This window comes from Macrotis lagotis, chromosome X (genome assembly GCF_037893015.1).
Source record: "Macrotis lagotis isolate mMagLag1 chromosome X, bilby.v1.9.chrom.fasta, whole genome shotgun sequence".
Lineage (NCBI taxonomy): Eukaryota > Metazoa > Chordata > Mammalia > Peramelemorphia > Peramelidae > Macrotis > Macrotis lagotis.
Window position 1 is genome coordinate 34,765,966 of NC_133666.1, and position 25,592 is coordinate 34,791,557.

The 25,592-nt window shown below is 38.7% G+C and overlaps 1 protein-coding gene across 5 annotated transcripts in view; it reads right to left on the reverse strand.

Annotated features, from left to right (window-relative positions):
* ATP11C (ATPase phospholipid transporting 11C (ATP11C blood group)) overlaps positions 1 to 25,592 on the reverse strand; it is a 220,489-nt gene that overhangs the window by 100,514 nt on the left and 94,383 nt on the right. For all 5 annotated transcript variants that reach the window (XR_012472009.1, XM_074204121.1, XM_074204120.1 and 2 more), the window contains exons 3-5: positions 13,583 to 13,672; positions 8,212 to 8,292; positions 4,159 to 4,266 (exon numbers count right to left, since the gene is read on the reverse strand). Coding sequence is in view for 4 of the 5 variants with exons in the window: in XM_074204121.1 (XP_074060222.1) it covers positions 4,159 to 4,266; positions 8,212 to 8,292; positions 13,583 to 13,672 (279 nt within the window). In the remaining variant the exon portion in view is untranslated. The remainder of the gene's footprint in view (positions 1 to 4,158; positions 4,267 to 8,211; positions 8,293 to 13,582; positions 13,673 to 25,592) is intronic.

The following is a 25,592-nucleotide window of genomic DNA, read 5'->3' on the forward strand; positions in this document are numbered from 1 at the left end:
GCCCATCAATTGGGGAATGGCTGAGCAAGCTAAGATATATGAGTATTATGGAATATTATTGTTCTGAAGGAAATCATGAGTGGCCTGACTTCATAAAAACATGGAAAGACTTGCATGAACTGATGATAAATGAAGTGAGCAGAACCAGGAGAATATTATACATGCTAACAAGCACATTGTGAGATGATCAACTATGATCAATGCAATTCCTCTCAGCAGTTCAATGATTTAGGACAATCCTGAAAAAACCTGTTAAGGAAAAGGCCATCGACATCCAGAGGGAAAAAAATGGTTTATAAATTCAGAGAAAAAGATACTATGTTCACTTTTTAAAAGTTGTTTTATGTTTTTTCTTTCTTTCTCATTTTTCCCCTTTTAGATCTAGTTCTTTCACAGCTTGAAAAAAGTAGAAATATGTGAAACACAATTTTACATGTACAACCTTTATAAGATGGTTTTTTTTGCTGCCATGGGGGAGGGAGGTGGAGGATGTTGGAAAAATGTGAAATTCAAAAGTTTGCAAAAGGAATTATGTTGAAAACTATCTTTTCATGCAATTGGAAAATAAATAAAAAATAATCAAACAAATAAATAAGGGGGAAGGAAAAAAAGTGATTTTGAGAAGTGCAATGCAACATGATTGGTTTCCTTTGTAATACTATGTATTTTACTTGATGTTTATAAACTTAACATTCTGAAATGAGGTCCATAGATTTCACCAGACTACCCAAGGGGTCCAGAACATCAAAATGGCTTAGCATTTCTAGTTTAAGCACGTTCTAATTTGTAGCCAAAGTGGCTATTCTATGACATCTCATTCACTTCCAGTCCCTCCCACTCCCAGACCTTCATTAATCCTATGGCCTGAGCCTGATATGCAAGATCCCCAAGAAAAATGACTGATTGACTTCCTTACGCCAAAGGGCCAACAGTCTACTTAATAGGCTACTGACATGCAAACACTTCTTATAATTCCCTAATTTGCCATTCTCAGTTTTTAACAGACATTGTGTCCAAGTTCCTTCTCTTCCCCCTGATGAGAATTTGGTTTGGATGAAGGGCCAGCATACCATAGGACCACTTGTAAAGGTGAAGAAAGGAGTTGTTTGAAGGTGCAGTTTCACACTACTCTGAACTTCAAGGATTATTTTCTGCCTAGGTATAGAGAACAGACGACAGGGCATGGAATCAAAGAGGTATCACATTGTAACGACTGTCTGGCAGAACAGGTCACTAAGCTGGGAGGCACGAAACCTGCATTCTAGTTCTGCTTCTGTCATGTTACTTTGTCTTTTTTTTTAAGAGGCAATAGGGTTAAGTGATTCGCCCAAGGTCACACAGCTAATGTCAAGTATCTAAAGCTGCATTTGAACTCAGGTCCTCCTGACTCCAGAGTAGCTACTCTATCCACTGTGCTATCCCGCTGCCCCCTGCCATGTCTTTTTGTCACCTTCAACAAGTGACTTGTCTCCTTGAGACCTGAGGTTAAAATCTAGGATAATATGAGCCTATGATTAAGGCCTTATTTTTCCTATCTGTGTTGTTGTTGAGTCATATTCAAATTTTCATCAATCCATTTGAGGTTTAATTGGTGAATTGAGGTACTTTGGCATTTCTTTCTCCAGCTCATTTTACAGACAAGGAAACTGAGGCAAATAAGGTGAAGTAACTTGTCCAGGGGAACACAGTGAGAGCATCTGAGGCTGGATTTGAACACAGGAAGAGGAGTCTTCTTGACTCCAAGCCTGGTGCTCTATCTACTGCAAGGCCACCTAACTGCCCCTATTCTTTTCCATAAAATGAGGGAACTGGACTCAAAATAGCAGTTCTCAGCCTTTTTGGTCTGAGGACTCCTTTATAACTTAAATATTTAGAGCACCCTCAAGCAGGCTTTATGTGCTATATCTACCATTATATATGGTATTAGAAAATTTTAAAATAATTACTATATCAGTAAAATGAAAATAGTCTTAATCTTACAGACCATCTGAAAGAAGTCCCTAGACTCCACTTTGACTCTCTTGTCAAGTTCGGCTTTGAGGAAGCAGCTACTCTTCATTAGGTTTAAGATTTGCTCTCACTTTAGAGTCAATGGCTTACCTTCAATCAGTACTTAGCTGAGATCAGCCTCATTGATCAGACTGAGTCAGAATGGGGGGTAGGGTAGGGAGAGAAGGGGAAGCTATGAAGCAAGGGCACTTTCTAGATGTGATGATATCATGGCATCTCAGACTTTGAATGTTATGGACAATGATCTAAGGGGGATGAGAGGATAAACAGATAAGAAATAGGGAGGAGGAAAGGATATAGAAGGACCTGGCCAAAGCTACCAGTCTTTCTGTGGTGGTTGCTGCCTGTGCCGCCTTTGGGGATCCTATCTCTAACCCCAGAAGAAAGCTTTGAAACCAAGTACCCGAACTTGCTCATTTTATAGAAGAAGAAAATGAGTCCCAGAGATCTAAAATTATTTACCCCAAGGTAAATCACAGAAGTCACCTAATCCAAAGCCTTCATATTGTAGATAGGATTTGCCCAAGGTCATGCAAGAAGCTTCAGAGGTGACATTTGAACTGAGATCCTCTGACTCCTCTTATTATACTTTGTACTCTAGAATGTCAATGCAAGATTGGGGTGTCAGGTCAATTCTGGAAAGGAGAGCTGAGGGAAGGGAGAAAGAAGATGAAAAATTCAGAAAAATTTGGGAAGATTTATGATGCCCTTGTGCAAAGTGAGTTAAGCAGAACCAGAGGGATTCAGATGATGATCACAATAATGTAAAATAAGAAAAGCAGAAATGTAAACTTTTATCAGTACAATGACCTACATAGCCAAGGGTTTATTTCTTTCATTCCAAGTATAAAAGGTGCACAGTTCATTGTTAATAAGAGAGGGTTATATCACAAAGGATGGAGGAATTCATCGGGATGTAACAATAATGGTTAAAAAAGGTCATCAATAAAACACTGATCTTTTTTAACGTTTCAAAAAGGTTCATTCCTATTTTCAGCTAACTCCTTCCCATGGTTCTCTGTATTACCTTCTTCTTTAGATTTATTTCAGGGATCTACTAGAATCTATCCCCTAAACACTAAATTCAAATTCATAAATTCAACAAGAGTTGGGAATAAGGGGAAGGAATCTCCCATGAGCTGTAATTCATTTTAGGACTTCTCTGAACATCCCCAAACCAGGCCCGAATGATGCTTGTACCCATGAGTGGGCTGGCACCAGCTCCAAACAGGTTCACGAGAGCTGAGTATTAAATTTTCAGAGTGAGCATTTTACACTTCAGAAATCAGCAAAGGCTACAAATTCAGGACCTGATTGATTGTTTTGTTGCTGGTCCAGATTGAAGAAAATGGGAAAGAAAATGTTAAGAATGCAAATTAAACTTAAAAGTGTGTCAGATGATCAGCTGTGAATGACTTAGCTATTCTCAGCAATACAATGATCCAAGACAACACTGAAGGACTTATGATGAAAAATGCTATCCCCACAGAGAGAGAATTGATGGAGCAAGAATACAGATTGAAGCACATTTTTTATTGTATTTTTCTTGAGACTTTTTTTTGGGGGGGAGGTGTATCTATGTTTTCTTTCACATGACTATTTCGGAAATGTTTTGCAAGGTTACACATGTATAAACTATATAAAAAAGACATCAATAAAAAAATTTAAAAATATATCACATCTGACTGAAACAATTATTAGTACACAACTGGATTCAGGAGCACCGGAGTTCAATTCCAACCTCAAACACTTATCTAATCAACTTTCATTTCTCTCTGCCTATCATCCTTGTTCATCTGTTGATAGATGGGTAAAAGGGAAGTGATTTCTATTTCTATTTGAATTTCAAGTTTTCATGGAACACAAATATTCCTTTCTAAAAAAAACCACCACTATGTAATTATGGTGACCAACCTCAACAGCTTCCAGTTGAATAAAAGCCTCTTTTTGTTGGCAATTATAGGTATGGATCTTGACATTCCCTGTCAGATGCAGTAATTGTGGATCTTAAAGGAAGGGTAACTGGGGTGGTAGGCAGAGGGAGAGCAGAGTATATCTGAAAAATGACTGTGATGTGTATTTTCTTTTTAAAGACATCAATAAAATTTTAAAAATAAAGAAATCAATGAATGAAAATAGAAAAGTTACCTTGATTGCTTCACTCTCTTTCTTCACTCTCTTTGCTTTTTCAATAACATAGACAACACTTTTATTTACTTCTTTGTCAGCTCGGTGTCTAAGCCAGTCTTCGTATCCCTAGATGCAAAAAGAAACCCAAAACAACAACAACAAAAAAAAAAAAAACCTCCCCAATCAATCTCAGAGAATGAAGCAAAGACATTAGCAAATTCAAACAGCTCCTCAAAAAATGAATCATCAAGCTCTCTAGTCACACTTTAGTCTAGTCACTCTCTAGTCACATCACCCTCCCGAGGAATCTTGTCACCCAGGGAACATTCTAAAGATCCAAGACACTAGATAACACAAAGCAGCCACACAATCAGGTTGGCCCTGATGGAAATGGCTTAATTGTTTTTAAATGGTCTGTATTACCAAGATAAGGTGAAATGCATTGGGAGCTCAGGCAGAGAAGGGAAATGGGCAGTAGAATGTGATGTAGCTATCAAAAATGACAAGTGACTATGCTGGCTTGATTTATGAAACTGTGTATATGGAGGAAAAAAGGGGGAAATGAAAAAAAACGTGGAGCCCAAAAGAGCACGTGTATGGCATGGCACAGTGGAACGAGTACTGGAGTCAGGAAGACCCAAGTTTGAATCTCATCTAGGGTGCTAACTACCTGCGTGAACATTCTCTGAGTTTTTAGCAACACTGAGTTATCCACTAAGTTGCATATGGCCACCTGAATTGGTGGCATGAGTTCCTAAACCAGAGTCTGAAATCTCAAAATTTAATCAATTGACTTGAACTAAAAAGACACTTCAGAAACATTATGTGAGACAAAAATTCAGTACTGTTTATGACACGGATGTTATTAGCATTTTACAGATGGGCTGAGTAAGCAATGAGAGGGGAAATAACTTGACATGCTTAGGCTTCCACTGCTGCTATTGTTTAATCATTTTTCACTCATGTCCAACTCTTTATGAGTCAATTTAAGGCTTTCTTCACAGATATATGGTTTGCTGTTTCCTTCTAATTTTACAGATGAGGAAACTGAGACAAACAGGGTTAAATGACTTGCCCAGTTAGTAAATGTCTGAGGTCAGATTTAAATTCAGGAAGAAGAGTATTCCTAACTCTAGTCAATGATGAAACTGGAGGGAGTCCTTTTACTAGAACAGCCTTGGGTTTCAATGTTTGGATCCTTTTTTACTCCTCCCCCCAACAAAATAGATCCTGTAATCATAAGACTACAAATTTAGAGGTAAAAGCCAATTTACAGACCAGTTAGTCATAAGTTCTTAAAACTATAGCTAGAAGGGACCTCACCATCCATCTCATTCAACCCATCATTTTACAGATAAGGCAACTAAGCTTCAGGGTAAGTAAAGTGCCCTCATTCATTTTCACAAATTGAAAGTAACCAGAAGAGTATTTGATTTCACTTTTTGCCTTTTATCTGAATTGTTTGAAGAAAGAAGTCACCAGTGACAACTGTCCTTTGGGGCCACTCAGATCTCAGTTTTTTTCTGCTGTAATTCCTGATCCCTTTCTTTTTCTTTACATTTAGTAAGGGTCAAGTGTCTGAGAATGGATTTGAACTCGGGTCTTCCTTACTCCAAGGTCAATTGCTCCCTTTCAAAGATAACTGCTTGAAAAATGGAATGAGGAAGGTAAACTCTGTGTATTCAAAAAAACCTTTACAGGAAGTTAGAGTTGGCAAGAAAGAATAAATCCAGAAAGGAATATGATTTTGAGAAAGGGATCCAATAAAACTTAGTAAAAATTTCCTAATTATTTCTTTGTCTCCTACCTCTCCCCTTTTTGTTTCCTGTGGACTGTATTTAATGTCTTCTCCTTTTTTGGTACTTACAGATGATGGTTCCAGAAGGGTACTTCCAGAGATACCCATGAAGTGAAAAGTGGTTGAATGTTAATTGAGGGAATATTAAAACTATATATGGGGCAGCTAGATGGCACAGTGGATAGAGCACTGGCCTTGGAGTCAGGAGTATCTGAGTTCAAATCTGACCTCAGACACTTAATAATTACCTAGCCGTGTGGCCTTGGGAAAGCCACTTAACGCCATTGCCTTGAAAAAGAAATCTAAAAAAAAAACTATATATGGCTCTTCTTGGAAACATAAATTCAGTGATATTTAAGAAAATGATCTTTGCAGGCCTGGGGGGTGGAGAGGAAGGGGTAAGCAGGACAGGGTTGAGGGGAAATCATTCTTAAGGTCTTTATTTAGCAGCAAAGGGCTTCATAAATTATTCTTGCCATACCTGATAGACAAGAGGAGGGCAGAGAACCCCAAGAGGAAAGAGAGGGATCTGAATTGCCCCCTGCCGCTTAACAGAGCTCAGAATAGCTGCCTTCTTTGGGTCCCTTTTTATAAGTGTCTCGATAAATCACTGTCAAAAGTATATTTTTTAATAAGCTGAGGACCTGGAATTGTCAAGGTATAGTTGAAAGATTTCAAGTCCATTCATTCTACCAATCCCCCCAAGTCGACATTCAGTTTGCAAAAGTCAAGACCAGAGGCAACGGAGCTCCCAGCTCTCTAAGAGAAGAGCTGGAAGGCCAGACACCAATACCACCAACCATGGTCAACTCTCGATTGAAGGAGACAAATAATAGCTGTCGCTGACTGGACCTCAGGGTAAAACTAGGGCGAGGATACTGATGGGAGTCATTTAGGCCGAGTAACCATGGACCATGGCAATCTGTATCGCCAGAAAGAATGTCTACACTGGGGACATATCAAATCCTGTGGAATATTCTGAGGAATAACTGACATATACAGGTTAATATTGGGACTCTGATCTATTATGAAAAATTCTCAAAACAGCTCTGGAAATGAATGCTTTTTTAAAACCATAGGTTTGGGTTTTTTATCCACACCTGATTTCCTCTGTTTTATTTTCACTATTTTGAATAAAACTACTACCTATCACCATAAGGCATATCATTTATAATTTGGAGTCTTTTTTTTTTTTTTGGTTTGTGCAAGGCAATGGGGTTAAGTGACTTTCCCCAAGTCACACAGCTGGGTAATTATTGTCTCAGGCGAGATTTGAACTCAGGTCCTATTGACTCCTGCCTCAATGATTTGGAGTCTTAAAAGAATTACCTGAAGTAATGAGAGATTAGTGATTTAGTCAAGGTCATATAACCACTTGACTTGAACTCTGACCTTTGGGATTCCTAGGCTGGCCTTTGGTTCTGCTTTACCAGACCTCTACTGTAGACAAATACTACTGGCATTATTATCCCCATTTTACAGATGAGGAAACTGAGAATGTTGAGAATTGACTTGTGCAGGGTCACATGGTTACTAAGTCTTTGAAGCAGGATTTAAACCCAGGCCTTTCCAGACTCCCAAGTTCAGGTTACTATACAGTATGCCACATTGCCTCTCTAAGCCTATCTACAGAAGGAGCCATTCTCATTTAATCTTCATTCTCTGCTAAAGATGACAGAAAGGGATAGAATAGTTGTTCCTGTTTTGGAAATGAGGCAGGGTGGGAAAGGGAATATGGGGATAGGGAATATGTAGTCAGAAAGACCCAAATTCAAGACATAAATCTGATATATCCTGTCCATATGACCCTCAAAAAAGACCCTTAACTTCTCTAACTTCTCTAATAGATGGAGGCAGGGTGAGCAAATTATATCAGTGAAGGGAGTTTTCACAATGTGAGTTCTCCACACAGAAATAATCACAGCTCAGAAAATAAAAATTCAAGGAAGGTAGGAACAACAAGGAAGTTAATTAACTCCATTTGAAAGATCATTCTAAAGCTACAATTCAATATTCAATAGGGCCACACTGGAAATGGCAAGAGATGAGCAAAGAGCTCTACTCAGTGACCATATGTCAGCTCACAAGGGAACTGGAGAGCAATGAGAATAAAGGTAGTGATCATCTGGGTTGTGATTGAGACACAAGTCAGCTGTATGGAAACTAAACTTCAAGGCAGATCGTCAATATGTACCTCCCTTCCCCAAGGAAAACTGATGAGAAGGCATATCAAGTGCATCACATGTTATTTATATGAAGAAGTGTTTGGTCACCTGTTTAATAGCAGTGACAGTTATCACGAAGAAAAGTGGGAGTCCACTGGTGACCGGACTGGTTGGTGTATCCACCGTGACCTAAGCACAGAGAGAAATCCAATTTAGAATTAAACAGAAACAAAGCAAAATTAAACTGAGATGAGTACTAGATTGACAATCTAAAGTCCAAGGGTCAAATCCTGACTCCCCCACTATCAGTGTGATTTTGGGTAGATCAACTGTAATCAGTCAAAGACAATTCATTAAGCATCTACTATGGACCAAACTCTGTGCTATATGTTGGGGACAAAAAAGAAAGGCAAAAACGCAGCCCCTGGTCCTAAGGATTTCATATGTTAATTAGGGGATATAACATACCATTTTCCTTCCTTAGGTCTCAGTTTCCACTTCTATAAAATGAGGGAGGGATTGAATTAAATAGCTTCTTAAGTTCGATTTCACTCTAAAGTTATGGTCTTAGAGTTTAAATTGATATATGTGTGAGGCAGCTAAGTAGTGTAGTAGATAGAGCTCTGACCCTGGAGTCAGGAGGACCTGAGTTCAAATCTGGTCTCAGATGCATGATATTTACTAGCAAGTCACTTAACACCACTGTCTTGCAAAAAACAAAAAGAAATTTATAGATGTGACCATCACAGCTTATGTTCTGGTCAGAAACATGTAGACCCAGCCCAGTTAATTTGGGGGGACCAGGGCAGAGATGGATTTTCAGTTAAACCATAGCCAGCAGCTCTAGCAGAGCCAAATTGAGCAACCCACTAGAGATCTTGACCACAGCAAAGTATTAAGATTAGAGTAGACCACTCTGAATGCATCAGAAGGCTGTGAGCAAGTACAGAGCTGACCCACAGATTTCCAGAATAATGAGCCCTGCTTACTACCCTTCTGAAGATTGTTCATGACTGGGAAATCACTGGGAGATGACTGAGCCTTAACTATGTGGGGACCTCAGGTATGGATAAAAGATTGCAAAGTGGTTCTGTATTTCCTAGTATAACAGAACACTGAGGTACAATGAGGTCCTTTTGTCTTTTCCAGGAAACCTCCCCACTTCTAATAGGGAACAAGGTACAAAAAAATGACTCCAATTGGGAAGAGATCAATTTCTTTCACAGAATCTGGAATGGTGGATAAAGTATTGGACTTAGATCCAGAAAAATTTGGGTTTAAATTTTAACTGGGCCATTTGATGGTTGCTTGACTTTAACATCTCCCCGAATCTCAGTTTCTTTCTCTTATCAAGTGAGTTCTAGACTGAGGATACTATGAATCAGAGAAATCAGAAGCATGCCTGAACAAGGATTCCCACTATAATGACTCCAACACATGTTTAATCAGTCCTCAGCAAAGGAGAACCCCTGCCCTCCCAAAGCAATCAATCCATTCAACTTGGAAATATTTGTCTATTTTTGAGGATGACCACAACATCAGGGAGGGGATCCCATGATAAGCATGTGAAGTGGATTTAAATGAGGAGGTAGGTGTTGGACTAAATCTCTAGCCTCACTCTCTCCTCTAGAATCATCTGGGTCCAGTGGCCAGATATGAATCAGTACTACTGGAGATGGCCTTGAATGTAGGACAATCAGGGTTAAGAGACTTGCCCAAGGTCACTAGCTAGGTGGTATCAGTTGCCTGAGGTGGGATTTGAAGTCCCATCCTCCTGACTCAATATTAGTGCTCTATCCATTGCACCACCTAGCTGTCCCCAGCTTGGGAACAGTTTGGGTCAGAAGGAAGTTTCCCCTGACAAAACGCTTAGATCTACCTCTCAGCAATCCTGTGCTCCCTGTTTTAACCTTTGGAGTTAACAAAGAAAAGAACAACAACTCCAGAACCAGAGGATATGGGTTCAAATGTTACTTCTGACCCACCTCTACACGTGTGATGTCAGTGTCATGTCTTGGACGAGTCACTTAAATTCTTTGGGCCTCAGTTTCCTCATCTATAAAATGAGGAGGTCAGATTATATGGTATCTGAGATCCCTCCTAGCTTTCAATCTGGACCTTATAACTATCATGTATAACAATTTACAAAATCTTAGATTAAAAGTCAAGTCTATATAAAAGGCAATGTAGCCAACAGAAGATGTTTTTCTTTAATTTGGGGGGGGGTAGGAGTGTGGAAGGATCACATTCAGTGGTGGGATTCAACAGGTTTGCAGTGGTCCAGTAGAACTGATACCTAATTTTATGTTGAGTTCGGCAAACCAGTTGTTAATTTCTTTGAATTCCACCACTGATTACATTGCTCCCAAAAGATGGTTTAACAAGGTAAAGAGGGGTTGTAGTGATGAAGGGGATATCCACTCACAGAGTTATCATTCTTTGACATTTAGGTCATCAGATGATAGAATGCCAGAGCTAGGAGTGATTTTAGAGGTCATCTAATTCAGAAATACTATCCTCAACCATTTTACATTTGAAGATCTTCGCCCAGAAATGACTTGCTTAAGATCACACAGGTGGCAAAAGGCAGCTTCTCTGGTTCCCATGGTATCATTCAGGTGCTTTCCACTCTACCCCCACCTCAAAAACTCAGCAGGAAACTGTTTGAGGGCAGGCACCAGTTCATCTCGTCATTGCGTTAGCTTCACTTTCCTCCCTTCCCAATCTTGACCCTGAAGTTCAAACTTCCACTGTGTTCCTCTTCCAGAATGCCCTGTCCCTTACTATAGTTGTGCAGTCAAAAGCATGGGGCCATTAGGAGCCTTCCAGAGCAAGAAACTCTTAGGGCTTTGGGGCAATCAGGCCAAATTCACAGACTTCTCCTCCAGTTTAGGAAGGCGTGAAAATGTAACTAAGTGTAACTAAACACTGGCTATCTATCCAGGCTATGATTCCAGGTATATGTGGACTCCTGGGGGGGGGGGGGGGGGGAATCTTACAGCCTTTCAGTCTCAGAAATGCTAACTAGTATTTCACGTTTTTAAAATGTGTGTGAGCATGTGGTTTTGCTTGGCTTTTCTCCAAAATCACCAGGAAACTAGAGTCAGTATGTTTTACTCTGCTAACAACTATTAAGGGTGGTAAGTGCCTAAAGAACCATTTGAAGGTCTCCTTAAATGTTAAAATGTCCCAAATGACATTTTGGCCTTCTGATGGTAATATTTCATATTTTACAGTTGATAAGCTCTACTCCCCTGCCAAAGCACTTGTCCAATTCAATGAGCATTTATTTACTAAGCTCCTATTAATATACCAGGTAGACTGGACTAGAGATACAAAGGAAAAATTAGAAGCAGATGAAGAAAAAGAAAAGGTGCATGTAGCTATATAGAAACTTCCTCCACCAATGTAGGTTGGAATCTTCTCTGTAATTTCTATTCAAAGTTGCCTAGAATATTGAGAGGCCAAGTAAGTTGTCCAGGGTCACACTTAGTGTCAGAGGTGAGATTTGAACCCAGGTCTTCTGGATTCTGAGGTTGGTTTGATATGCACTCTAAACAAATGTACACACACACACACACACACACACACACACACACACACACACCTCTGAACCAACTAGGAAAACAAACAAATGAGAAAATCTTCAATGGATGATATGTTTTTCCTTGCTCTGATTTTCCATGTTTCTCTGTGCTTCTGATCTTTTATTTGACCCCTATGATTAAACCCCATGGTATACTCTCCTCACAAAGTTATACAGATAGCCATCTCCCGGCAGTTATCCCACAACTTGAGGGGGCAGGGGGGCTAGTGTCACAGGCTGCTCCCTGAACATGTGTTACCTTAGATGCTCATTGATGAAGCTTATGCCTTTAACCTTTCAAGGAAGTCCAGAGCTCATGAAAAAGTGAGAATTAACCCATTTGCCAGAAGTGAATGCATATTCCCTGATGGGATCTGAAAAGGTCATGAACCCAACAAATGAAGAGAATTCACTGGGGTGGATAGGAATTTCAGAGTTTCTTTGAAGCAAAGTAGTTTTGGTTGAATGCAAGAATAGTCTTAATATGGCCTTTAGGAGCCATGACTGGGTTAAAAGAGTTCTAATAATGTCCACTGTCTTACACTTTACCCAAGATTGATCATAGAATCCTCAAGAGTTCCATAAATGCGGTTGTATATACATGCCCAATATCCCACTAGCCACAATGGTCATATTAGGGACCTTAGTGTATGGGAAAAAATTTCAGGCATGCAGCTCTTGTGTTCACTAGCTTTCAAATCTGGAAGGATTTATTCTGAAGCAGAGCGGGTACTTTCTAAGATGACATACTACATCTAACCACAGACTTTAATAATTGATGAAGACCTCAATATCTATAATTGAGGACAGCAGGCCAAACTATAAGCTTGAATGAGGGTAAAGAAAGGTGAAAATAACCCTGGAAACCAATGTCGATTCCCTAATGGAAACAGATATGAAATTCTATCCTTTGGTAAGCTGTTTTAAAAAACTACTAAGATAAAAAAAATATAAGAAGACATCATTATATACGTGAGGCAGTTAGGTGTTAGTATGGATAGAGTACTGAATCTGGAACCAGGAAGGCTTAGGTTCCAATCTGACCCCAGATACTTACTAGTTATGTGACTCTGAAAAAGTCACCTAACCACTGTATGCCTCAGTTTCCTCATCTGTAATATGACACGTCTGAACTTAATGATTTCTAAGATCCCTCCAGCTCCATGATCTTATATGACAAAAATGTAAATGGGCACAAATATCTACTTCTTCTTACAAAGATTTTGCATATCAGCAACAGGTCTAAAACCCTCTTTTACCAAGTTTCATTTTTTTTTACATTTCTATCTTTTTCCAATTACATGTAACAGTAATTTTCAACAATCATTTTTATACATTTTCTCCCTCTCCCCTCCTGCTAACAGAAAAGAATATAACATAGGCTCTATATCTATAACCATGATAAACATAGATCCATATTAATCATGTTGTGAAAGAAGAAATCACATTCAAAAGAAAGAAAAAAGACCTAATTCATAAGACAACTTTTTTAAAAAAAAGTTAAATAGTAAGCTTGATCTGCATTTAAACGTCAGAGTTCCCTCTCTGGAAATGGATGTATTCTTCATCACGAGTCTTTTAGAATTGTCTTTGATTATTGTACTGCAGGAATGATCAAATTCATCATAGTTGAACATCACCCCCATGTTGCTATTAGTGTGAATAATCTTCTGGTTCTGCTCACTTCCCTCAGCAATAGTTGTTGCAAGTCTTTCCAGGTTCTTATGAATTCCTGTCCCTCATGATTTCTTATAGAACAACAGTGTTCCATCACATTCATATACAATAATTTATTCAGCCCCAAGTTTTTAATTGCCAATAATGAAAAGAATAATAAATTTCCTGAAAGTGCCCTTGCCTTTAAAATGGAATTTCTACCTATCTGAGCCTTACCTGGACTAGGAAAATGATCAGGAAATAAAAATTCGCAATTCTTCGAAATTGCTCAAAAAGATTCTTTGGAAGAAAATTCCAAATTGTGTACTGCAGGAAAAGAAGGAAGAAAAAGATTATTAGCCAAAAGAAAGCTTTGTTAAATCCATATTACCAAAGGCCAAAAAATCATAAAGTCACATTTTACTGAGTCCTTTCATCTCAAAACCATGCTAAAGTCCACAATTGAGACAAATCAGGATTCAAGAAAGGGATATGTACGATGCAGAACTTTAACTAAAGTGCGGGAAAGTGGGGCACTGTCCTAGAGCAATGATAACTCATCCCAGAGTGTGTTTCCTTCTCTTCCACCTTTATCCATCCCCAGTGGTGCCCAATCCTTCAGTGGTACAGAAACATCATTATGTCCTGGTGTGGATTTCTTCCCCCAAGCACAAAAATCCTTAACCACAGTGCTATATTAATCCAGTTAAATTTTTTAAATTCTCCTTATGAACTTAATCATTAACAAATGCAAACATTTCAATATACAAAGAAGATGGGGCAGCTAGGTGGCACAGTGGATAGAGCACTGGCCCTGGAGTCAGAAGTACCTGAGTTCAAATGCAGCCTCAGACACTTAATAATTACCCAGCTGTGTGGCCTTGGGTAAGCCACTTAACCCCATTGCCTTGCAAAAACCTAATATATATGTGTGTGTGTGTGTGTGTGTGTGTGTGTGTGTATATATATATATATACACACATATATATGTATATCCATGAAAAAGACATTAATACATTAATAAGAAAGTAGATTTTTGTAAATGGAGTCATGATTCACATCCAGCCACTATGAAAAAAATTTTGAATTAGTCCCAAAATGGAATATATCCATTAATCCTGCCAATACCACTAATAGGCCCATCACATATAAATCAAAGAAAGAGGAAGAGAATTTATGCACAAATTACTTACAGGAGCCCTTTCTGTGACAGCAATAAACTGGAAACAAAATAGGTGCCCAGCAGGGCGTGAATGAATGAACAAATTACAGCATGTAAGGATGAATGTAATAGAACTACTGCACCATAGAAACAATGAACACGACAGATTCAGAGAAATATAGAAGATATAAATGAAGCATGTCTATCAATACTTTGTATTGATGCTATGTTTTCAAATAACTCCAGTTGTCCAATCAAACCATTGCCTCATCCTCCGTGGTTAGCCAATCCCTGGGATGAGAAGAGTTATCTCAGGCACTGCCGTTTTCTACCTTCTTTTGTGGTCCCTCATCTGCTTCTCAAAGCCTTGATGGTGCTCTCCAAGGTTCTAGCCTTGGCCCATAGTTGTTCTTTATACATGATGTCCCAAAAGTACTTTTAAGTACTAAAAGTAGTAAGTTTAGGAAAAAGGCCTTCTATCTTGGTGCTCATGTTACCCTACCCATAGCTTCAACAGTCGATTCTCTGCAGATGTCTCCCAAATCTGTATCCCTAACCAGGTCTTACTTCTTTTGAAGCCCCCCACACACACACGCACACACACACAAACACACACATGCACACAGACACAGAACTTTAAATGTCCCCAGCATATTCTACTCAAAATGTTACAGTCTCTGATGATTGAAATGATGGGGATAAGACCAGGGAAATTTTCAGCCCACTGTGATATAGCATCACCTAACCTTTCCAGTCTGAGTGTGTTAACTCTCCTTAATGCAATGAACCCTCCCAGTCGACTTGAACTATTTGTTGTCTACCTAACATGCCCTATCCTTTCCCACCTCCATGCCTTTGACCAAAGCCACTCTTTCTCAGCTTGATCATGACATTCTGAGATACCTTTTAAAGTCCACTGTCTCCATGAAGACTGCACTAATCCTTGCCAGTTCAGTAACAAACTCCTCTCTCACCTTGTACCTCTCTAGTATATTTACATAACACTGTATGTGACAATTATCTTTGTCTGGGTAGTGTCTCACCTAGGCAAGTGATTTGAGTGACACAGTTGACTTGAGGTCTAGATTCGTAGTAAAGACCTAAGTTGTCACCTTTCCTCATTTATGCATTATTTGACTAACCTAGCCTCCCAACTTCAGTTTCCTCATCTATAAAATAGGTTTAATAGTAATACCTACTTCACAGAGTTGTTCTGAAGAATAAATAAAATAGTATTTGGAAGGTGCTTTGCAAGCATTAAAAATGTATAAATATATAATCTATATAAATCAATAAAAATGTTATCTAATAATATAAATATTTTTTTAAATGTAAGTCTCATAAAGACAGGAATGTCATTTCTAACTCAAAACTCAGTTTCTCCTCCAACATCTAGCAGAATACTCTGCACACAGTAGGCAGCTAATAAATGTTTACTGATGGGTGAATGAATATTTTTAGAAGTAGCCAGAAACATAAGGCAAGGTCTGTTAAAATATCTGTGATCCATATACGCTAAGCCATACTAATCTGTACACTCACTGCCTTATATAGACGCCCTTATAGCCTAAGGGTAATTGCTAGAGCCTGCCACACTGGGTCACAGAGATCTATCAAAGCCTGACTAGGAGGTAACAACTTATTTAGGAATATTAACTTGATTTACTCCAGAGGCCAGGAGGAGCTGTGGCTTCCCCAAGTCTGGAGTAGAAGAGAATTGTTTGTTCAGGTATTCAGGTGCCAAACTACATGAAGGCAGAAGGATGGACTATATCACCCCTTCCAACTCCCTAGAAATAGGATGCCCATTCAAACTCTAAGTTCAACTACTGAGCTCAACCCATGAAGAAAGGTAAGAGTTCCATTAATGATATTTATGTATATACAGGTCAGCCCCAAAGAAGTATCCAATGAAAAAGTTACCTTTTCCGAATACCTTGGTAAAGACCAGCAATGAGAACAGAAAGCAATCATTATTAACCAAAAGGACTACAGTTACACTTGGATGGCCGTCACTTCAAACGGAAGCTGTACAACAGGAGAACATTCTAATTCAATTAGGTAAGTGGATTTGAAAAGCAGAGGACAGATGGTAATACAGTATATGGGCAATTACTGTTGATCTGGACACGACATGTTCATGGATAGCACATTAAAGGGAACAACAAGGGAACAACAAGGATCAGTCTTAAATATGCATTCTAAGGTAGAACCCATCTATAGTCACCTGGAAGCTGGCATATTTCTGGTCACCTCCAATAGAACTGCTGCAGTTGTACAAGATTCCTTTCCATGTATTTCCACATCAGGCTGAACTCCAAAATTGTGGTAACCATTCAGCATTTGGCTGTGTTAGCCTTTGATTCTCAACTAAGTAAAATTTTACCTGCTTTAAAACTAAATTGTTCAAATTCTCTCTGGAGGTCCCCTGAGCATATCAAAAAGAGAGACAATTTTATTGTTCCTGTCACTAACCACATTGTACATAATCTTCTCTGCTGACCAAATGATATTTGGTGGTTAATTTGGTCCTATCCTCACTGTGTATTTATAGCATACATATAAGGGGTACTAAGTCACAGAATTCTATAGTTGAAAAGGACCTCAGAGTCTACCTAGGGTAAGCCACATCTCCTCAAGAACCCCTTCTACAATACCTCCAAGCATGTGGACATCTAGTCTATTCGATAATCTCCAAAGAGAGAAAACCAATTCTGCTCTGAAGAAGTCCCTTCCATTTTGGGGAAGCTCTCATTGTGAGAAAGTTAATTTTTAAACCAAATGCTAGGATGGATAAAGCGGGAAACTATTAGAATGTTTTGAATATGATGAAGCAAGGTCAAATGTGCCTATTTCTTCTTACATGTGAATGTTGTTTCTTTCTCCATTCTCTAACCCTCCCTTTTCCAGACCATTCAGTTGGACCAAGAGACTTTTGGATGGCCTGGTCACCAGTTCCTTGACTCTCCTATTCAGTTTCTTTTGGCAACAGCCCAGCCTGTCAGTGTCCTTACTCACCATTTCAATAAAATCTGTTTGAACTCAGTTTGACCTGAAAACATATGATTATGGAAGAAGAGCTAGAAGAGAGCTTAGAAATTGATTACCTAGTCCTAGATGCTATATATAGGCCTGGAATCAGAAAGATCTAGGTTCGAATTCTGTCTCAGATACATACCAGCTATGTAATTGAGAACAAGTCACTTAATTTCTGTCTGCCTGTTTCCCTCAATTGTAAAATAGGGATAACAGGGGACAGCCAGGTGGTTCAGTGGATAAAACACTGATCCTGGAGCCAGGAAGACCTGAGTTTAAACCCGGTCTCCTATACTTGCCACTTACTGTGTGACCTTAGGCAACTCACTTAATCCTGCTTCTCTTGCATCCAAATCTGGTCACTGGATCCAGATGGCTCAAGAGGAGAAAGTGAGGCTGCTGACTTAGCACAGGACCCCCTCACTCAAATCCAACTCATATGCTTGTCATCATCACCTCCCTGATGTCATGGTCTTCTTTGAGAACAAAGGACGAACACCATCATCATCAAATATCACCAACCGCAGAAAGCTTTTCAGACTCCCAATTGTTTTCCCCCTTCCTAGAATATCTTGAACTTACTATGAACTTTTACAACGTCTTGTTCTCTGCCTGCTCTCTTGACTCTGGAAATGAACAGACGCTGATGGAAGGCTATGCCAGAATCAAACAGGTGCTAACTTGTTCTGGTGCTGTGTCACATGGATCTTTCTTTTCTCCTCAATTCAATGGCAAGGAGAGGGACTATTGTCTTCTATTTCTATTCTTCTCTACCATCCCCACAGTACAGAATACTGAGGGGATGTTCAATAAATACTTCTTTCTCAACAAAACTGTCATTCACATATGAATGAGGAAAGCTTTTCTATATTTAAAGAAAAACAATTCTGACCATTTCAATAAAATCTGTCTGTACCCAGTTTGACATGAAAACATAGGATTATGGAATAAGTGCTAGAAAGGAGTTTAGAAATTGATTGCCTAGTCCTAGATGCTAGGTATTGAAATGGATATAAGGCCTGGAATCAGGAGGATCTGAGTTTAATTCCTGTCTCAGATACATCTCATCTATGTTATTGATAGCAAGTCACCTAATTTCTGTCTGCCTGGTTCCTCAACTGTAAAATAGGAATAATAGGGGGCAGCTAGATGGCACAGGGGATAGAACACTGGACCTGGAGTCAGGAGGACCTGAGTTCAGTTTCAGATACTTGATACTTACTAGCTATGTGACTTTGGGCAAGTCATTTAATCTAAAAGCCTCACAACCCTCTCTCCCCTCCCTTCCTTCCTTCCTGCCACCAAAGAAAACAATACTTGTTTCTTTTGTCTCTTCCAACCCTCTCCCTTCATAGAAGAAGAAATGGAATCCCAGAACAAGGAAATGACTTATCCAGGGTCATGCAACTAGGTAGTAGATTGCAGAATTAGGATTTAAAACCAGGTTCTCTGATTTTCAAATCTATCAGACGCATGGGTCTCCTACAGGGATAGTTCTCCAGTTTCCCATCCAAAGTCAGGTGGAATATTTTAAAAGCCCTTTTCCTTTTAATTGAAATGTATCCAAAAGACTCAGTCATATATTCTTAAATCATTCAATTTTCTTTATTTTGTGAGTTTGCTTTTTAAAAGTAACCTTTTGGAATCTTCCTTAATTGCTAGTAGAACCAAATAACACAAATCACTGAGATAAGTAAAACAAAAAATTGTTCAGATAAGAAAAGTGTGACCTCAGGCAAGAGATGCAAATACTCCCTGGGAGCCTCAGATTCCTCCTCTGCAAAATGGGAGAGGAAGACAAGACAAGAGGAGAGGAACTCAAAGACCCCTCTAGCATGGACAGTTAGGCAGTGAATAAACATTAAGTACCTACCCCCTCCCCACCTTCCAGTGGGCTAAGTACTGGGGAGTAAAAATTAAAGGTCAAAGACAGTCCTTGCTCTCTGGGAGCTCACAATGTATAAAGCTCATTGAAATGTAATAATTTACAAAATAATAGTCTATGAAATGAATGAATCCTATTTAGAAGAGTAATAGGGAAAAAAGGAATGATATTCATGTTCTGAATGCATCAATTTAGGGCAAGTTTGTAAAAAGGAGGATGCCAAAAATATATCTCCCTTCAAGAGCACATTCAAAAAGTCTGACATCAGTGCCATCATAGAATATGGAACAAGCGTATCACAAGTAAAGATGAACATAATTGAAAAGAAATGAAATGTACCACCTAAAAGGTCTACTATGCATTCTGGGGAATTCATTTATAACCAAAATATCTCATTTCAATTAATTTCTTGGGGCTTCAGTTTCCAAAACTATAAAATGGACTATATGGTTGGACTATAAAAAAGCTAGGCAGACTCCTCTGACCCTCTGGGCACCATAGTGTGTTTGTAACCTCTAAGTGATCCTCATTTCTTCCCTCTACCTCAACTCCTATATTTCTATTAGTTTCTTAAGTTTTGATGCTTCTACCTACACCATAGCTCTCATGTCCATCTCCTTATTTGGAGTCACATAGCCATTTCCAGTCACTTCTCATCTCAACTGCTGCAACAGGTTCCTAATTGATCTTTCTTCCTACCCCAATTTCTCTCTCACTCAATCCATCTTCCAAAAAGAGTGCAAGTCACTCTCTTGCTCAGGAATCTTCAGGGACTCCCTATTACCTGTGAGATAAAACATAAACTACTTAGCATTTAAAGTCCAATTCACAGATTTCACATGACTCCTCTTCAGGCACTCTGTTCCAAACAAGCTGGCCTTATGGGCAAAATGACATTTCCCATGCCTTACTTTTCCATTCACAGGCTGTTTCCCAAAGCCTAAAATATTCTTCCTCCTTAGCCTTTTAGAATTCCTGCCTCCTTCTGACCCTCTGAAGAACAAAAATTCTTTGCAAAGAGGTACTATTTCACTTCTGGTTTTGAATTCCTTCAATCTAGAATGGCAGCTAGTAGACACACAAAAAGCCCTTAAATCCTACTGCACCAAAGTTAATTGAATCCATGAAAATATTCAGAAGAAATGGATGGAGGTCAGGGATAGAGAAAGTTGCATTGAATATTAGGAAGAATTCTCATCCATGAGAGCTATTCATGGCTAGACTGGAAAGTTTCAAAGTGATGGTCTGATCACTACTTCCATATATTCTGTCATAGGGGTTTCATTATAGACAAAGGTTTAAACTAGGTCCCTTTCTACATTCCCCTTCCATGTAAAGGCTCTAATTCTCTGATTTTATTTTAGTTTCAAGAAAGGTCCTACAATATTAACTAATCATATCCAGTAAAGATATTTCCCATTGAAATACTAAAAATGATTGGGGGAGGAGAGATATAAATGATATAAGCAATTCTAATGTAGGAGAATGGGCATTATAAGGAACCATGGGAAAACACAAATAATGGAGAGTTATTCATTTAAGGGAACAGGATATTTAATCCCAGTCAATGATGTCAAGAGAATGGAGGAAAGCCCTGAAGACCCCCAGCTCCCTGAGGAGAACTTAAGGGACAAAAGTCCCACTGAATAGACAGGTGAAGATGCATCACTGCAAGAAAAGTTACCATAAAGAGAGTACAGATCCATTGGACTCCTTGATCAAGTATTATCAGTCAAATGTTCATTTGGCTTATACTCCACCCAACTGATGACTGAATGGGTGCATCCCAGAAGCCTGTTTCCATCCCTATACCAAAAGCAAGAATGGATCACTTCCTTTTACATTTGTCACCTTCCCTCTTAGAAATTAAAGTTAGCAAAAGGCAGGTAATAAGGGTGGCATTTTCAACCATCTAACCATAAGTAATTTTCTGAGTGACAGAGATTGAGGGCAAGGAAAGTCTAGTCATTTTCCCTTTGAAGATTCTGATCCAAGATAATCAATCATCGAATACCTGATGCACCAGTCCTTCCACACCTAAGACTACTGAACCTGACATTGAGAAGTCCTTCTTTCCAGGAGAGTGGGTTTGAGTCAGCTGATTCTTATTCCATTTAAGGGCAGCAAAGAGGAGGATCAGAACTACAGACTAAGACATACACAGAAGAAGGAAAAAGTAATGAAAGATGAAGATCTTAACAGGGTGCACCAAGTTTTTCTACAAAGGAGGGGGTTTTCCAAGTTTCTCTACCAGCTGCAAAATTCTGGTGGTTTCCAGGGGCCCCTGTAGAGTCCCTCAAAGGAGTTCAGGCTGCCAATGACAAGTTTTTCTAATGAAATTATGTGTTCCAGGGGAGAGAAAAAAACCCGAGGATTTTATAAGCAAATAAAAAATTTTAAAGTAGGTCAAATTGTTTATCCTTCAGTGTTCCCTGCTTTAACAAGCCCTATTCCCAGAGTTATAGTGACATCACTGATGGTATTTGTGAATAAACAAAAAAGGATCCCAATTTTTTTTAAATCATTGAATGAAGTGGGTGGGTGGGGGGAAAATCAATGCTTTCCATTAAGAAGGTAAAGAACAGAGTCTACTTTATTTAAAATATCTATTGCTTCAATTAGTGGCTCTGGACCAAAAGCAAAACAAAAACACACACACAAAAACTCCCAAAAAACAAAGAGAAAAAAAGCAATCAATGGGAGGGCGAGGGCAGCCAGGTCATGGAATTGGCAGCTTGAGGTATGAAACTTTTCGTCTATACTGAATGGGGCCCTACACTCAGATCTACCAGTAGAGACTCCCAATTTACTTCAGGTTTCTGTAAGAGGGAAAAATGGCCCTCTTCCACACCATTACACATAATAGATGTGAGAGAGACTGGATACACTAGGAAGTCCTAAAGAAATGTATTCATTCACTCATTCATTCAACAACTCAAGCAAAACTTTCTATATGAAGATCTATTAGTGCCCTCCCCATTTGCATTTATTTGTATTTATTCTCTGTACAATTCTATTGCATTTATTCTCTTTATACTTCTATTATATTTATTCTCTGAAAATTTCTATATGGACATGTTGTCTACCCTGGTAGAATTAGGCTCAGAGATTGTTTTATTTCTTTCTTCTGGTATGCCCAACACCTAGTACAATACTGGCAAAAAGTAGGTGCTTAATAAATATTTGTTAACTGATTGAGCTCCTATGGTAAGTATATTTCCTCACTATGAAATCCATTTGAGTCAACATGAATTAAGCACCTACTATGAGCCCAATACATGCAAATACAAAGACTAAATGAAAACCTGTCTCTTCCCTCAAATTGCTTATAATCTACCAAGGAGGTCCAATATTTTCAGAATTAAGTACAAAGATAATTGGAAAATAAGCAAGCACTAATGACTGAGGGGATTGGGAAAGACTTTCTGTTCATGGAAAGGGCCTCCAAGCTGAATGAACGTTGAGGGAAGATTGGAATCCTGAGATGGAGACAGTCATGTAGATCATGAAGGTGTGGGATTTTTGTTGACATGAACAGTCTCTCAAAGGGACCAATGAAACACCAAATAAGGTTAATGACTCCTGATCTATATTAAAGAAACACATGCTTAAAGAGAATTTCCCCATTCTTTTTTCAATTTTCTCTCTCTGTGTCACACACACACACACACACAAATATACCTCTCAGGGGTGTGATTTAATTGGCATAGAAAACTATCATTGAGGAAATTCCTCCTAACTATGAACATCTGCATCTTCTAGAGAACCACAGGGTCCTGGTGTTAGGTATCTGAGATGGGACTCAAAACTGATTCTGAAGTTGCTTCTCTCTTTCCTTTGTCCTTAATCTCCACATTTTACAGATGCAAAAGTTAAGACTAAGAGAACTTGAAGGTTACATGGTTAAGTGGCAGAGGGAGCACTTCAAGCCAAGTGTCATGAGGCCAAGTCTTATGTCTATGCATAACTGGGCCACCTAGTCTCCTAAAACCAGGGATGCATTGGTGCCAGTTCACTTGAGAGAACCAACGAATATTTTCAGGGTGAAAATTTATATTTTGGAAATCAACAAACCCTACCAATCAGGGTTTGATTTCTTGTTTGAGTATCTAAAGAAAGTAAAGGAGAAAATGATAATAAGGCAGGTTAAACTTAAAAGTCTACTTTGCATTTTACTAAGCATTCCAAAACATCACTGCCTAAAATGCATAATAGAAATGTTTTACTTCCTTCAGTTCTCTCAGCCCAAACTGCTTGCTTTATATAATAAGATTGCTTCTTAATTGGCATAAGAGTTCATTAACCTCCTTATTTCTTAAAAAAAATAAAAATATAAAATTTTAAAACCTGCATAAATGAAACAATAAATCCAAACAAAAATCAATACCATTTCTATTGAGTAATACAAAATCCTTAGTCCTGCAAGGTCTCCTTCCAAGTTGGATCTTATGCCAAGTCAGGCCAAGGCTTGGGGCCCCTTCTTTTATCCATGGTTTTCTTCCACAAGAAAGGCAAAGTTTTTCTGTTTCCAGACCTGTCTGTCTCAGGATCATTGTTTTATCACCTATGCCCAGAGGATAAAACATGTGCCTCAATGACCAGGCTACTAAACTGTGGAAACATTCACCCTTCCATCACCCCTCACAAAAAGTCCTTGAGTTACATTATACTACTTAAAGAGTTGATTGAAGAGAGTTAGCTGAAAGTTGTTATTCACTTTTCACTGATGCAGTTTCCTGGAGAACTTTCCATAACTGCAGAAAAGGACAAATGAACCAACTGTACTCCAATTTCCGTGCTAAATTAATAAATATTTGATGGTGGAAGAGTGCAGTGGGTGGTAGATTAAAATTCACGCCATGGAGTAATGAGTTTGTACCCCTGGCCACTTCAGATAAATATGTGGCTCAACAATGAAAGACCATGGATGTAGTTAAGTGGTCCTTCTGACATAGGACAGCAGAAAGCACAAAAGGATCATGCAAGGCTTGCTGCAGCATTTCAAAGTGCCATGGATTTCCTGGGAAGGGATCAGGGGATAGGCTCAGTATTCTGAAGGGAATACAGAGTCTGATTCAGCCTTGTCCTTACAATGAAAAGGGAAAATTCTATTTAAAATAACTAAAAAAGGGAAAAAAAAGCAATCTGGGAGTCAACCTACTAAGACACATTGAAGGTTTATATAATACAATTGCAAATAAAAAATAAGCTAAATAATTGGAGAGGTAATCATTGATCTTGGTTAGGTAGCATCAATATAATAAAAATGCCAATAGGGGCAGCTAGGTGGTGCAGTGGACAGTACATCAGCCCTGGAGTCAGGAGGAGCCCAGTTCAAACCAAACCTTAGACACGTAATAATTACTTAACTGTGTGACCTTGGGCAAGTCACTTAACCCTACTGTCCTGCATAAAAATTAAAAAAAAGTCAAATTTAGAAAAAAATGACAAAACTATCTAAATTAATTTACATATTTAGTGTTATATCAAACCATGGATGATTTTATATAGCTCAAAATGATAAAATTCATTTGAAAGAAGAGAAAGGTCTAGAAACTGAAGAAAAATAATGAAAAAGGAGGAATGAACTCAAACTATACTCTAAAGCAGTAATCGTCCAAAATGTATACACACACACACACACACACACACTCATATAGTGAAGGCAACCACCAAAAAAAACCCACTTCCTTGTATCTACTTTCACTTACCAATAAAACTGATGCTGAACAGAAATTCTAACCTATACCAAAATACAAAGAAGAATAACCCTGTATCCTATCATCTGTCTAGAAGGTAAAAACAAACTAGACAATAATCTAATAACTTTCACTACTTTGCATCCACAGTCATGTAGAACCTGACAATTGTACACTTAAACACTCAGGAAAAAGTTTATTTCTTTCAGAAACACAATGCTCCACAGTGGCCCAGGAGGAAACAGAAGCAAGAGCCTTAAGTGCAGTGAGACTGATTTGCTTTTGGATTCGGAATTCTTTTTTTTTTCCAGGTGGATTCGGAATTCTAGCAGAAATCCCTGGAGATTAAGTGTTGTTTTTTAAAAAAACTGTTTTATTACAGACTTAACTATCATCAAATAGAATTAAATAAGCAATAAATTCCTCCCCACAAAACTTTTAGGCACAGCCAAAATGAATGATCAG